The sequence below is a fragment of the Canariomyces notabilis genome (genome assembly GCF_033297395.1).
Source record: "Canariomyces notabilis strain CBS 508.74 unplaced genomic scaffold N656scaffold_55, whole genome shotgun sequence".
NCBI classification, from domain to species: Eukaryota; Fungi; Ascomycota; class Sordariomycetes; order Sordariales; family Chaetomiaceae; genus Canariomyces; species Canariomyces notabilis.
The window spans coordinates 27,553-41,408 of NW_027041877.1; the positions used below are offsets into that span (position 1 = coordinate 27,553).

At 55.5% G+C, this 13,856-nt stretch overlaps 5 protein-coding genes across 5 annotated transcripts; 2 read left to right on the top strand and 3 right to left on the bottom strand.

Moving 5' to 3' along the window:
- Positions 1 to 173: 173 nt before the first annotated feature.
- Positions 174 to 1,465, bottom strand: N656DRAFT_803024 (uncharacterized protein; the record flags this gene model as incomplete). Its single annotated transcript, XM_064818317.1, has 2 exons — positions 174 to 1,325; positions 1,403 to 1,465. 2 exons carry the CDS (start codon positions 1,463 to 1,465, stop codon positions 174 to 176), a joined length of 1,215 nt encoding a protein of 404 aa, XP_064664604.1.
- A 1,009-nt stretch (positions 1,466 to 2,474) lies between these two features.
- On the top strand, positions 2,475 to 6,071 carry N656DRAFT_764172 (26S proteasome regulatory complex, non-ATPase subcomplex, Rpn1 subunit). Its single transcript, XM_064813314.1, has 4 exons — positions 2,475 to 2,898; positions 2,964 to 3,034; positions 3,100 to 5,580; positions 5,658 to 6,071. Exons 1-4 carry the CDS (start codon positions 2,754 to 2,756, stop codon positions 5,682 to 5,684), a joined length of 2,724 nt encoding a protein of 907 aa, XP_064664605.1. The 5' UTR covers positions 2,475 to 2,753; the 3' UTR covers positions 5,685 to 6,071.
- A 389-nt stretch (positions 6,072 to 6,460) lies between these two features.
- N656DRAFT_772878 (Sec1-like protein) lies at positions 6,461 to 8,953 on the bottom strand (the record flags this gene model as incomplete). The annotated part of the gene is made up of 6 exons (XM_064813958.1): positions 6,461 to 8,125; positions 8,184 to 8,326; positions 8,380 to 8,580; positions 8,638 to 8,750; positions 8,806 to 8,821; positions 8,917 to 8,953. The coding sequence occupies 6 exons, from the start codon at positions 8,951 to 8,953 to the stop codon at positions 6,461 to 6,463; spliced, it is 2,175 nt and encodes a 724-aa protein (XP_064664606.1).
- A 2,030-nt stretch (positions 8,954 to 10,983) lies between these two features.
- Positions 10,984 to 12,740, top strand: N656DRAFT_793453 (uncharacterized protein; the record flags this gene model as incomplete). Its single annotated transcript, XM_064817170.1, has 5 exons — positions 10,984 to 11,112; positions 11,155 to 11,276; positions 11,349 to 11,516; positions 11,587 to 11,985; positions 12,044 to 12,740. The coding sequence occupies 5 exons, from the start codon at positions 10,984 to 10,986 to the stop codon at positions 12,738 to 12,740; spliced, it is 1,515 nt and encodes a 504-aa protein (XP_064664607.1).
- A 128-nt stretch (positions 12,741 to 12,868) lies between these two features.
- N656DRAFT_720919 (riboflavin biosynthesis protein RibD domain-containing protein) lies at positions 12,869 to 13,723 on the bottom strand (the record flags this gene model as incomplete). The annotated part of the gene is made up of 1 exon (XM_064812472.1): positions 12,869 to 13,723. One exon carries the CDS (start codon positions 13,721 to 13,723, stop codon positions 12,869 to 12,871), a length of 855 nt encoding a protein of 284 aa, XP_064664608.1.
- Between the last annotated feature and the right edge of the window lie 133 nt (positions 13,724 to 13,856).

Here is a 13,856-nt window from a genome sequence, read left to right on the forward strand (position 1 = left end):
TTTTACAATTCGGACGAGTCAGTGTCATTCCATTGCTGCTTGTGCCACTGGTGGTTATGCAGGCATGTTGGTGACGGATAAGTTGACTGCAGCAAGAGGAATCTGGAGTTCAGCCCGCGGAAGGCTTCCAGAGCAGGACGTCAAGCGAGAGGCGGATCATAAGCTGTTTGTATTCAAGTCTCATCATTGATTGTAAGTTTCTGCATCTCTCCTTCAGTCTCTAATGGGATATGGCTACCGATGATGTGCTGTCCCTCGGCAGCTTCAGCTCCATTTACACCCTCGTCGCTATCCTTCCCTTCGTCCTCCTCATCAGAACTATCCTCTAGGTCATCTGATTCGGCCCCATTGCTTTTTGAATTGGCTTCCTGTTCTCGAATGGCGGCTTCAAGATCCTTGGCCATCTTCTTCGTGAAGCCTGACGCCTCCACGGCGGCGTCTAGCCTCCTCGCACCGTCCCTGCCAACCGTCTTCTTGGCATCCTTGAAGAGTGGACCAGGTGCTGTGCTCACGAAGTGGAATCGCCGCTCGAAAAAGAGCTTGATGCAGTTGACATCGCGGTCAAAATACATTTCGGCGTTTGGGTGGTCCATGGAAACCATTTGGGGAAAGTCAATTATAATCGGGGTGAGCGTGAGGTCGTCGGCGGCGGCATCGCCAGGCTGCTTGTCCTCACGGATGAGGATATTGAACTCGTTGAAGTCGCCGTGGATGAGCCCGTGCTTGGCCAGGCGGAGGATGAGCGCTATCAGGTCGGCGTAGAGGCCGGCCGGGTCCGGCACGGCCGAGATCTGCCGCAGCGGCAGCGCATCGATCAGCGTCATGACGATGGTGTGCCGCGACTGGGCAATGGGCTCGGGCACGGGGAAGCCCTCTTCCTTCAGCGCCTGCATGAAGGCGAATTCCTTTATGGCGGCGAGCCGCGACAGGTACATCCACGAGGCGGACGCGCGGTTCTTGAGGTAGTCACGGTTGGCCTTGACGGTGCGGAAAGAGATACGGCCTAGGCGGTGGATCTTGAGGACCTTTTGGGTACCCTTGTCGTCGGCCACGATCATGATGTCGCTTTCTTTGCCGACCCCGATGCGGCTGCCGACGCTGTAGACGTGCTTGCGCTGCGCGTGCGTGTGCAGGGCGAGGTAGTCCAGCCCGCCGTAGGTGAGCCGGTAGCCGTCGTACTTGGCCTCCTTCATGCGCGCAATCAAGCCGACCTTGGCGAGGGCTGAGATGGACTTGTGCACGCCGCTGGCACCACCCTTGAGGCGGGCAATCTTCTCGATCAGGGGCGTTGGCACGATCTCGTGGTTCTTGCTGCCCATTTCTACCTGTGATAACAAGGAGCCCGTGTCAGCAGGATGTATTGTTCTCTGTCAGAAAGGGAGGGGCAAAATTGGGAACGAACCGCCGTCAATACCCTCCAGTCCTCCGCCGTCAAATGGCGCATGGCCTTTGTATCTAACTTCATGTTTCTGACTTTACTCTGCAAGCGGTTTTCTGGGTGCTTGGTTAGGTAGTAGAGTACTCTCCTGGAGGAAGGAACTGCTTGAGAACCAAATGACCATGGAACCCCACCAATCTGTGGTGTAAGTCAGGTTTCCACCTCAAAATTCACAGCTCACAACGCTGATAACATTACCGATAAGATAAATGCTAAGCAAACGTTAATTCGCAGGGTAATGATGGCATTGCCCAGGGGAATCTGGATCCGTAGTTGAACGGATTTTCTACGGGCCGAGCTTACCGCACCAGGCGCGGCAGGTACTCCGTACTGTACGGGGTACATACATACCGAAAACATTATTCTGTGAGAGCAAGAATGTTATTCTGTGAGAGCATGTGGCGCAGTACACTGCACATGCTCCTCCCCCCACTCTTTTACAGGAAGGAAGAGCAAGCCATATACTTGTACACATTCGACTTTTGCATACCTCTAAATGGCAAATTGAAAACCCAAAATTTCAAATACCTTTGAGCGGATTGAGCCATCAATCTTGTGCACGCATCGATGACCTTGGGTAGGTTGACGAGGTACCAGTCCGAAAGCTCGGTGTTGAAGCTCGGGCTTAGGAATTGGAGCAAGGTTGCCATTGCTTACATAAGCCCACATTGATTCTTCACAACAAGGTACAGATGCAGCAAAGGAATTAGGGATACACTCATTACACTATTGCGAATAGCTTCATTAGGCAGTCGCTTAGTTTGTAGGATGATGGAAGTCTGTAAGGTGGCCTACAGTTGAAATCTTGTGGTGGGTTGTGGCGGATTTGGCTGGGCGTTGAGCCACAAGATACGTATTGCTCTCACAGCATATTATTTTTGCTCTCACAGAATAATGGATTCGCATACATACATACAGTAGTGTACTGGGCAACAGCCAGCGCCAAGCCAGCCAAGGCTACTGTAGCTCAGTGGAGCACCAGGAGCACTGACCGCAGCTGGGTGGTGCGCCTCGCCTCCAGGCGGCAAGCAGCATCGCGTAACCACAAGCTGCCTGGCGGCCCTGGCCTCCCACATCCAGCCCAGCGCTCGGCGAATTTGCTAAGCTTTGATTCCGTCCCCCAATTCCACACTCGCACCCGACTAAATCAAACGAACAACACCACATCACCACCTGCTTTGATCAAAGGCCCAAACCGACACTTTGAACTGGAGACGACGGCCATTGCCCCTCGATATCGTAGGACTCTACAGCCTTCACATCTTGCCCAACCTAGCTGTGGGCCTCCCCACTGTCCGAGATCGAATATCCAACCATGGCGCAAGACAGCGATCTCTCCAAGTCCCTCGACAAGGGCAAGGGAAAGGCCGTCGATAATGAGCGCAAGACGGACGAGACACAAAGCGACAAAGCTGGGAAGCCCGTAGCTAACGGCAAGAAGGACGACGACAAGGCTGAGTGTTTGTGTTCCATCTCTGCGATGTCCTAGCATGTCTCAATCCCGCCTAACCTGACCAACCTCTAGCTTCAGAAGAGCTTAGCGAAGAGGACCAGCAATTGAAGAGCGAGCTTGACATGCTCGTTGAGCGGTTGACGGTGCGTAGCTGCACTCTCCCCGCCAACCCATAAACTCCTTCTAAACTGCTCTATTGTCATCGCAGGAATCCGATGCCACACTCTACAAGCCGGCCCTTGAGGCCATGAAGACCTTCATCAAGACGTCGACATCCTCCATGACGGCGGTTCCCAAGCCCCTGAAATTTCTGCGTCCGCACTACGAGACTATGACAAAGCTCTACGACGATTGGCCGGCGGGCGATGACAAGAACTCACTGGCCGATGTGCTCTCTGTCATCGGCATGACTTACTCCGATGAGGATCGCCAGGATACCCTGAAATACCGGCTCCTCGCGCCCACCCAGGACATCGGCTCATGGGGCCATGAATATGTTCGCCACCTCGCGCTCGAGATCGGCGAGGTGTACGGGAAGCGCATTGCTTCGGACGAGCCAACTGCTGACCTGGTTGATCTTGCGCTGGTGCTCGTACCCCTCTTCCTCAAGAGCAATCAGGAGGCTGACGCTGTGGACCTGATGAGCGAACTGGAGATCATCGAGAAGCTTCCCGAGTTTGTTGATGAAAACACATACGGGAGAGTCTGCCTATACATGGTTTCTATGGTCAACCTCCTCACATACCCTGACAACGAGCAGTTCCTCCGCGTAGCACACAGCATATACAAGACCTACAAGCAGTACACCCAGGCGATGGTGCTCGCAATCAGACTCAACGACCTTGCGCTAATCGAGGCCGACTTCGAGGACGCGCCAGATCCCGCGCTGCAGAAGCAGCTCGCCTTTCTGGTGGCCCGCCAGAGGATATGGCTGGAATACCCTGACAGGGAGACCTCGGATGACGAGGAGATTGTGGAGTGTCTCTGCAATGTGAAACTACCAGATCACTTCAAGGCGCTAGGGAAGGAGCTCAACATTCTGGAGCCAAAGACAACCGAGGATATTTACAAGAGCCACCTGGAGAGCAGCCGTGTCGCCGGCATGACAAACTTCGACTCGGCTCGTAACAACCTCGCGGCCGCTTTCGTCAACGCATTCGTAAATGCCGGCTTCGGTAATGACAAGATGATGCTGGTTGAGAAAGACAAGGAGAGCTGGGTGTGGAAGACCAAGGAGGAGGGTATGATGTCCACAGTGGCGTCTTTGGGCACTCTGATGATGTGGGATATCGAAAACGGCTTGGATCAGGTCGACAAGTACACCTACGTCGAGGAGGAGCAGATTCAGGCCGGCGCTTATCTAGCGATTGGCATCATGAACTCCGGCGTCCGGCTGGACTCTGAACCTGCCATGGCTCTGCTGGCCGACACTGACAAGCTCAACAACAAGAACCCGCTCATCCGTGTAGCAGCCATCATGGGTCTCGGCCTGTCATATGCCGGCTCAAACAAGCAAGAAATCCTTCAATACCTCCTGCCCATCATTTCCGACACGACCCAGGAAATGCGGGTTTCGGCAATGGCCGCGCTAGCCTGTGGACTGGTGTTTGTCGGCTCTTCGGACCCCGATGTCAGCGAGGCTATCGTGAACACCTTGCTGGACGAGGACCGAAAGAGCCAGCTGACTGACAAGTGGACGCGCTTCCTGGCTCTCGGCCTGGGTCTTCTATTCTTTGGTCGCCAGGAGGAGGTGGATGTCATTCTCGAGACGCTAAAGGCTGTGGAGCATCCCATGGCGAAACCGACGTCGGTGCTCGCATCCATCTGTGCTTGGGCAGGCACTGGGGCCGTGCTCAAGATCCAGGAGTTGTTGCACATTTGTAACGAGCACATGGAGGAGTCGGAGGAGAAAAAGGGCGACGAGTTGCTGCAGGCCTACGCGGTGCTTGGCATCGGGTTGATTGCCATGGGTGAGGATGTCGGTCAGGAGATGGTGCTCCGCCATTTCGGCCATCTCATGCATTACGGAGAGGCAAATATCAGGCGAGCAGTGCCGCTGGCCATGGGTCTTGTCAGCCCGAGCAACCCTCAGATGAAAGTCTACGACACGCTCTCACGCTACAGCCACGACAACGACAACGATGTCGCTCTCAATGCCATCTTCGCCATGGGTCTTTTGGGTGCCGGTACGAACAACGCGAGGTTGGCGCAGCTTTTGCGGCAACTTGCTAGCTACTATCACCGCGACCAAGAATCGCTTTTCATGGTGCGCATTGCCCAGGGTCTCCTGCACATGGGCAAGGGCACTCTCTCAATTAGCCCTTTCCACACCGACCGCCAGATCCTCTCCCGCGTCTCGGCGGCGGGTCTGCTCACCGTCCTTGTAGCCATGATCGACGCCAAGCAGTTCATTACCTCCAGCTCACACTACCTGCTGTACTTTCTCGTCACCGCGATGCACCCGCGCTTCCTCGTGACGCTCGACGAGAACCTCAAGCCGCTGACGGTGAACGTGCGCGTCGGTCAGGCGGTTGACGTTGTCGGCCAGGCGGGTCGCCCCAAGACCATCACGGGCTGGCAGACGCAGAGCACGCCGGTGCTGCTGGCGCATGGCGAACGAGCCGAGCTCGAGGACGAGGAATACATCAGTCTGAGCAGCACCCTCGAGGGCCTGGTCATTCTGCGCAAGGTATGTTTGAACACGTTTGAACACAGTTGTGGCACTTTTCTTGAAATGGACATTGCTAACCGCGGGAACTTGTGCAGAATCCTGAATGGGACAATGGTAAATAAAATGGGAAAACGGGTGGTTCCCCGGGGACTTGAATTCGTCGAGTCAGGAAATATAGATGGGTCTTGGCTGAGGACAGTCGTGTCTGTGTATAATACATACATACAATGAGCCATCAGCTGTCGTCTACTTGATAACGGCAGACTGAGCCCCTGTGAAAGGGCAGCTTCGAGCGGTTTTTGGTTCCTAAAATGGTAGACCACGCCGGTATCGAGATTAGCATTGTTGACACTCTTGTATTCCCGTAGAGTTGAGTACACCGACTTCACGAGATGACAGATTGGATGTGAGCAAGGAATGCACTCCTGACATTCACATAGGATCTAATTATCTTTCTTCAAGCTACATCAGCGACGAATATCAGTTTGCTTGAGGGGGCTACCCGGTGGTGGTAATCACTCTACAACAGTAATTCAACTAGATCAAACATGGCTATCCCTTTCTCTCGCCTGAACCTTTTACCCAAACATTGATTTGCCCATGGATATACGCTCGCTACCCTTGACCAAATAAACGCTTTATGTTGACGTAGACACAGATGGAGACAAAAGGTGGGGTACTTGGACTCGGGACAAAAACAGGACAAGAAAAAAGAGAGACCGAAACGCCTTGCTTTGATCAAACCAACCAAGAAAGTAAAGGAAGAAGAGGAAGGAGAAGAAGAAGACCAATTCCGCATGCTGCAAGTGGAAGGGAGCCAAAGTTCGAGCCATCAATACATGGCGCGCTTTTCCTCTTCCTTCCCAACGCCACGCACGGAAACGAGGGTCTTGAAAACCTACTTCTTGATCCCAAAGATGTTCCTCTTCTTCTTCTCCTTGTCCTTCTTGCCTGACTTGCCGCCATCCGATCCGCTGGTGCCGGGACGGCTCCCGTCACCGCCCCCGCTGCTCAACGACATGGCGCCGAGGGCTTTCGTTGGGGGCTGCGGACGCGGGGGCGGCACGTGGCCGCCTGTGCCTCCCACGCGCTGTCCCGGCTGTCCTGGATGGTGCGGGTGCAAATGGTTCGGATGCGGCGCTGAGCCTGGAGCCGGGGCAGGCGGCGCGGGGCGTTCGGTCAAATGGGCCGGGGCTTTCGGGGGTGGGCGGTCCATTGGCAGGGCGAGGCGGCGGCGGTCGGCCTTGAGCATGCGCAGGTCGTCGACAAACTTGCCTGGGGTAACCATGTGAGTGGTGGCCAGGAAGACATCGCGGTTGTGCTTCTCTGAGACCTCGTAGCAGGCGCGCGACTCGGAGTAGGTGGCGCCGCCGGCGACAAAGACAATGATGCGCTGGCGGTTCTCGGTCTGGCGGCGGTTGGCCGACGCCCAGCGCGGTGCGGCGGACCGCAGGGACCCCTGGGCCGCAAGCGACTCCTCGGCGGCGTTTTGCGGCGGGACAGTGTATGGGAAGAGGTTGGGATCGAGCGTCCCCGCGCAGAGGTTCTCGAGCATGAGCTTGACTGCCGGTTCGAAGCGGGACAGCATGTACTCGTCACTGAGCGTGGAGGATTTGGTGTTTTGCTCGAAGAGAAGGGGTAAAGGTTGACTCTTCTCTTTGAGGTCGCGGAATGGACGGGCACCAAGCAACTCGAGATGTTCAATGGTCGCCTGGTCAAGACTGTCTCGCGATCGTTGCAACGACGCGTGCCATAGCAGTCGGGAGAGATCCTTTTCAATCATGCCCCCGCGGTAGAGCACATAGATGGCGATGAGGCGCAACCTGTCTGTCTCAGTGACATCCGGATCATCTAAGAGGCGGACTACTTGGTCCAGGATGTTCTTGGGCTTTTTACGATCCTCATCGAGACCGGTGGCCAGGGTTTGTTCTACTGAAGCGATATCCGAAAGCTTATGCTTTTGGAAGAGGTTCATGGCCTCCTGCGCCATGGTGAGATGCAGCGAGTAGGCCTGCTTCATCTCTTGAAACTGTGGCAGGCCTGCCAGCATGTTTCTGATGTCGTTCAGGCTTGCTCCGCTCGCGTCCTTGCCCGCAAGGCCGGGGTTCTGGTCGATGAATTTCTGGAAGTCGGCCATGAGTTTGTCGATTGTATCTTTCATGTGTTGATGTCTATTGGACACCCAGACGGGGTCCTTCTCCAGGATCTCCATGTCTTTTTCTTCAGCGTTCGCGGTGCCCTCATTGATAGTCATGTGAAATGTCAACTTGCCGTCATCCCGATCTTTTATGGGAAGGAGGTCATGGGCCATGGCTTGGTATGTGAATTCGTGCAGCAGGGGAGCCATCAAATCCATCGATCTGTCGGTGATGAGCAGCACAGATTGAGGCCGCGAGGTTTGGGGCGGGAAGCTACGGTCCCAGTTTCGGTAGCCATCTAACTCCTCTTGGACGAAGCGAGCAAGGTACATACACAATACTCTTGCTTCGTGCTTGAAGTGATCGGGCGGCTGAAAATAGCGGATTTTGGGCAGCTCTTGCAAGGTAATGCAGAGGGATGCGATCTGTTACATGTTCTTGTAAGCCCAAGGGTAGCTTTGCCCCCATACAGCCTGCTCGTACCTTGGATGCTAACGTGCGCAGATGCCTCTCCACAAGGTCGTTGCAGAGAGGGTTGTACAGGACAAGGAAGCTGTGGGGGTCCTGGAAGGTGACGAGGTGCGATTCGCGAGGGTAAAAGTTCACGAGCAGGAGCTCGGGGGGAGCTGGTGCAAACAGTGAGCAAGCGGACTCCCCGAGGAGCGCTAGGGCGTCATACCTCCCATTTGCCGCTTGAAGACATCAAGGCGGCGCGACAGCTGGGCAGGCAAGAGGCCGGTCCAGACTATGAAACTGCGCCTGTACCGGCCGCACTGGAAGTCGGCGAGGAGACAGTCGAGAATGTGTGGCTGGGGCGAGAGAATGTAAATTGCGTCTATGCCGGGGTTGTTATCCCTGCGCTCCTCGATGCGCTCGACATCTGGCTCCTATTCAGCACCGACCGACCTTTCTCGGGGGTAGAAGCAGGGGGCCATACTGGCTATATTGTGGTTCAGAATGTCATCTTCGTTGACAGTGCTGTCGACGATCTTCTTGGTGATTTCGTCTAGAATCAAGACTTTCCACTGGCAGGCACGCGTCTTGTCAGAGCTAAATGGCCGAAGCAACGACGGCAAGACGACGGAGCTAGGGGCTCGAGGCTCACCTCGTTTGGCGCGATTCTGCGGATGGTGTCGACAATCACTTTGCTCAACTGTTAGAATATTGCGCTATGGCCTGACGACAGACAACAGGCTATGACAGGACCAGAACATACCCTTGGAGTGCTCCTTGATGATCGAGAAGCCGTCCATGGCTGCGCGAGAAGGCCGCAGCCCACGGCAGCTCAAAGCTCAGGGAGCAGGAGACAGAGGAGACAGTGGAGGCGCCGACTGGGGAAATCGTAATAATCTGTTCGGACACGTAGATGTAAGATTGTATGATGGGGGAGGTACTAAGGTTATCTCCTAGCCTGCTAAGTCTTGAAAATCTAGTGTTGACAGCTTCGAAACACGGAGTTGGCAACTACTAGTATCCCTTATGCATAGCCGAAACCTGTCGTGGTGAGCGGCGGCAAGCAACAGCATGGTGGGGTGGCTCGGCCCAACCTGAACCAACATGCACATCCACATTGTGCAACAGCGAGGTGGGTAGGTGACCTGGCGCCATCCCCGCTGTACGCAGCGTTGAGCAGACCCTAACCCTTATCTTTGAAGAACCGTGCAGGTGGGCTGTTGCTGCACCCCAGGTTCTGTTGTGAATTGAGACTCGCACCAGACGAATCGAATCCCCCACACCCCAGTCTGCCGACTTGCTTAATCGACCGTATGCCTCCACTAAATCGACCGTATCACGGGACCACACCACCACAATTCCCCAGCCCACTCATGTCAGCCCCAGCCAAATCTTGCAGGGAACGACATCAACCGCCTAGGATTGTATAGCACTACAATACAATTGAATTGAAGCACTCTATAGGCCCTAGCAATACAAGCCCTGAGCTAAATCGCTCAAAAACGCAATAAAAATTTGAATCGTATGCAAAAATGCTGCCCAGCTAAACCGCCCGCCCTAGCACCCTGCCGCTTACACTAACCCTAACCCTAATGTACTGCCCACCACGCCCGCCCTACGTAGGCGGCTGCCATTGCTATAGAGAAAAGTAGGTAACTGTAGGTGATGGCTTCAACTATAGCTTACTTGCGCATGCGATTCCAGGCGGTTGACGTCGTTTCCTGTAAAATTTGGCTGGGGTTGACATGGCTGGGCTGGGAATTGGTGTGGTCACTGTGGTGTGGTCCCGTGATACGGTCGATTTAGTGGAGGTATACAGTCGATTTAAGCAACTCGCAGTCTGCTTTGCCGTCGCGCTGCCGTGGCCTTGCCAATTGGTCCCTCTTTCCTTGCCTGATTCCCGATCCTCAGTTTCCGACAGCCTGGATCCGTCGGCAGTGACCCGCATCGCATGTTGCCGTGCAAAGAAAGGGAAAGAAATAGAAAACGGCAACACCCTTAAGCGTCTGAATCCATAGTCTCGGGTCGAGGGTACGTACATGTACTGTACATACATACAACACCAAGCATATCGGTATTGTGCTTTCTGTATTTTAGCGAGAGCGCCCTCATTGCATTGCTACTTAGGTAGGCTTCCGCGCCCAGCTGGTGACGACAGCTTTGCGCTCCTGCCGATTTCCGAACAACAGGGGATCGCGTGGAAACCGATGAGTGGACGGACCAAGATGAGAGCAACGGCAAACCGCAGTGGTCGGCCCGCATTGCGTCAATCGGGTACTACCAGTTTCCTACTCCCCTTAATAAACCTTCGAACCATGTTCGGCGCCGGCTCTGCAGCTAACCCCGAATGGTGGTTCCTCGGGCTATTTTTTCCCATGTCTTCTGGCGACCGCCCGCTGGCGCCTGTCCGGGGACTTCAAGCTGCCCGTACATACATAATGCACTTGCGATTGCGACGTGCTATCTTGTCGTTGCGCCAGTTACGGCTGCAGCGTTGACTTTAGGCCCCCATCTACACGTCTAACTCCCTCCAATCGACACTGCTGGCTTCGTCTTAGGTACCTTAGTCTCTGCGGGGCCTCATGCTATCAGGAGCTTGCCCTCCGCGAGCGATACCAGCCGCTTGATCTGCTCCTGCTAGACGGCAGCAATGCTTTCGCCATGCCGAATCAGCTCTCTCCCCCGGCGCACCACTACCGTTCTTCTCCAGCCAGGATGGTGTCTCCCGCCCTCTCGCACTCTTATAAGTGTCTAAGATGCAATCCTTTGTTCCCGGAATGTAATAGTAGCCGGCAAGAATCCAACATTCTCTTTCGATCCTAGGTTCTCGATGGTTTCAGCGAGCCCCATTCCTGACAACAAGAGTGATGTATCCCGCGACCTCGAGCGGCAGACGCAGCGCGACCGGCCCTCGCTCCGAAGTGGACTGGCCTCGTTTCTGAAAGTAGAGGACGGGGAGGTATATGAGAGCAATCTCGAGAAGAATCCCACCTGGTACCAGAGGCTCCTGGATGCCGGCGTCGAAGAGAACGGCATCAAACCTGTGCCCCTCGAGCAGCGGACCTCGACCCGGTACAGTAATCTCTTTACCGTCTTCTTCACATGTCTCATGTGCCTGCTCCCGTAAGCTCCCCTGTCAGTCCCCGAAAAATAATTCTCGATTGTAGAGTTGAAACTGAGAGTGTCGTGGCAAAGCATTCCGACGGGCATGTTAGCCACGCTTGGTATGGGTATGAGGCTGACAGATGCTTCCCTTGTCATTATTTTCTTTGGATTGCTCACAAGCATCCCGCCTTCCTTCATGGGAATTGCTGGTATGGAAACGGGCCTGAGACAGCTTGTCCAGGCACGATATTCGTTCGGGTATGTAAAATATGGCCTGGTTCTTGAATGGCGTCAGTTCCTTCAGCAGCTTCTAACGTATCTTCAAAAGCCGCTATCTCGTAACGATCCCGCTTCTCCTGAACGCCGCCACCTTGACGGGCTTCTCGCTGATATCGGCCATTGTTGGCGGCCAAGCGCTTGCGTCGCTGGACCCCGAGACCATCAGCGTCAACGTCGGCATTGTGATTTGCTGTCTAGTCTCGTTCGCTGTCTCCCTATTGGGCTTCACTGCTCTCCACCTCTGGGAGCGCTGGACCTGGATCCCGAGCTTGGTTTCGATCGTGATCGCCGTGGGTTGTGGTGGCCGCCATCTGCATCTGCAGAGCGAGGCCCCGCCGGCGACAGTCCGCCAGGTCTTGACATACGGCGGTTTTATAGCCGGCTACTTCATCACCTTTGGCGGTACCGTCTCTGATTATTCCATCTATCACAACCCTCGGGTATCGAAGTATGCGTTGTCCCTCTTGCCCTACCCGCCGTACCACCGAGTCTGACTTGGGATCAAGGCTCAAGATATTCCTGTACATGTACGCCGGCTTCCTGCTCCCATCGGTGCCTCTCCTAATCCTCGGGGCCGCCATCGGTGGGGCTGTTCCCAACGTACCAGCATGGGACATGGCATACCATGTCACAGGCGTCGGCGGCATTATGCACGAGATGCTTGCACCCGCTGGCGGATTTGGGAAATTCGTCCTCGTCATTCTGGCTTTCAGCGTCATCGGTAACGTTGCTATCTCCATGTACAGTGTGGCGCTCAACTTGCAGATGCTGCTCCCGTTCTTCGCCAAGGTGCACCGCTTTCTCTTCATCCTGGTTACGATGGCCTTGATGATTCCCTTTGCGATCCGTGCCGCCGAAGAATGGGAAGAAAGTCTGACCAACTTTTTGGCTCTCATTGGATACTGGGCCGGATGCTTCGACGCTGTCTTGATTGTGGAGCTGGTTGCTTTTCGGAAGCTCGACTACTCGACCTTTGAGCATTCTATTTGGAATGTAGGGAGCAAGCTTCCGCCCGGAATAGCGGCGATCGGAGCGTCGTTGGTTAGCATGGCGCTGGTTGTTCCGGGTATGGCCGCACCGTGGTACACGGGTCCGATTGCGAGGACTACAGGGGATATTGGATTTGAGATGGCGTTTGGTGTGACGGCGCTTTGCTACTTGGCCTTTCGTTGGGTTGAAGTCAGATGGCGGGGCCATCTGTAAGCCGTTTGCTTATAGGGCGATGCGGCCTAGGGTGTGCCCAGATCGTACGCTCATAGATCGTACACATGCCTCGTAATAGTGAACGCTCCGTGGCTGCAGGTTCAAGATATCCCAGCCTGCCACCCTTCTCACCTCAGGATCCTCCCGCACAGAACCACGTCCTCCCCAAACGGACAGCAACTGACATCGGTCAAGCGCACCGGCGTGGCGTGGGCCCCTTCCTCCCCGCGCATCCTAGGCGGCGACACCACTACCCCACCCCGGCCGAGCCACGTCGGGGCGATGGTCACAATCACCGAATCGACCAACCCGTTCCCTGGCGGCGCCAGTAACGAGTTGATCACTTCCCCGCCCCCTTCAATCATGACACTCCCCAGACCCTCCCTCTCCAGCACAGCCAGCACATCCACCCACTCAAACCTCCCGTTTGGGCCTCTGGCCTTAAGGGGTATATACCTCCCCCCGACACTCTCCAGAACCCTCCTCCTCCCCTCGTCGACACCGCTGGCATCACCCAACTCCATCCCAAACCTGTCCTGATCAACCAGAACGAAGGGCGCGAGCCCCTTGCCGTCTCGCGCGTGACGGATTACCTTGCTCCCCTCGTGCACCGCCCACCTGGCGCGCGGGTCGAGAACCACCGGCCGTGGCTGCGATCCTGCGCCCGAGCCCGAGGACAGACGTGAGTTGAGCCCGGGGTCGTCGGCGACGGCGGTGCCCGCGCCCACCAGGATGGCCGCGTGGCGCGATCGGAGAAAGTGCGTCATGGCCTTGGACTGCGCGCCCGAGAGCACGGTGCGCAGCCCCGGCGCGAGCGCCAGGGACGAGTCCAGAGACTGTGCGTAGGTCAGGGTCACATGGATCTTTTTGGGATTTGTTGAGTGGGAAGGTGAAGAAGCCGGCGGTGGCGGTGGGAGGTACGGGGTTAAGAGCGCCGCTTGTGCGGGCTGGATGGTCAGCGGTTCTTGTTCTTGTTCTGACATCAAGACGAGGTGGCTGGTTTGAATTAGGATGATTGTACCGGGCTTCGTCCAGGTAAACAGTGATACAGACATTAATTCAAAGCTGCACTGCCAAGACAAGGGTTGGGAAGGTTCATGTGGTGGGATGTTTAAA

Bases quoted from the DNA above. Each gene is read 5' to 3' on its own strand.
- N656DRAFT_764172 (XM_064813314.1), top strand. From the start codon at position 2,754: ATGGCGCAAGACAGCGATCTCTCCAAGTCCCTCGACAAGGGCAAGGGA. The intron at 2,899-2,963 runs GTTTGTGTTCCA...ACCAACCTCTAG, and splicing joins GGACGACGACAAGGCTGAGT to CTTCAGAAGAGCTTAGCGAA. The intron at 3,035-3,099 runs GTGCGTAGCTGC...TTGTCATCGCAG, and splicing joins TGCTCGTTGAGCGGTTGACG to GAATCCGATGCCACACTCTA.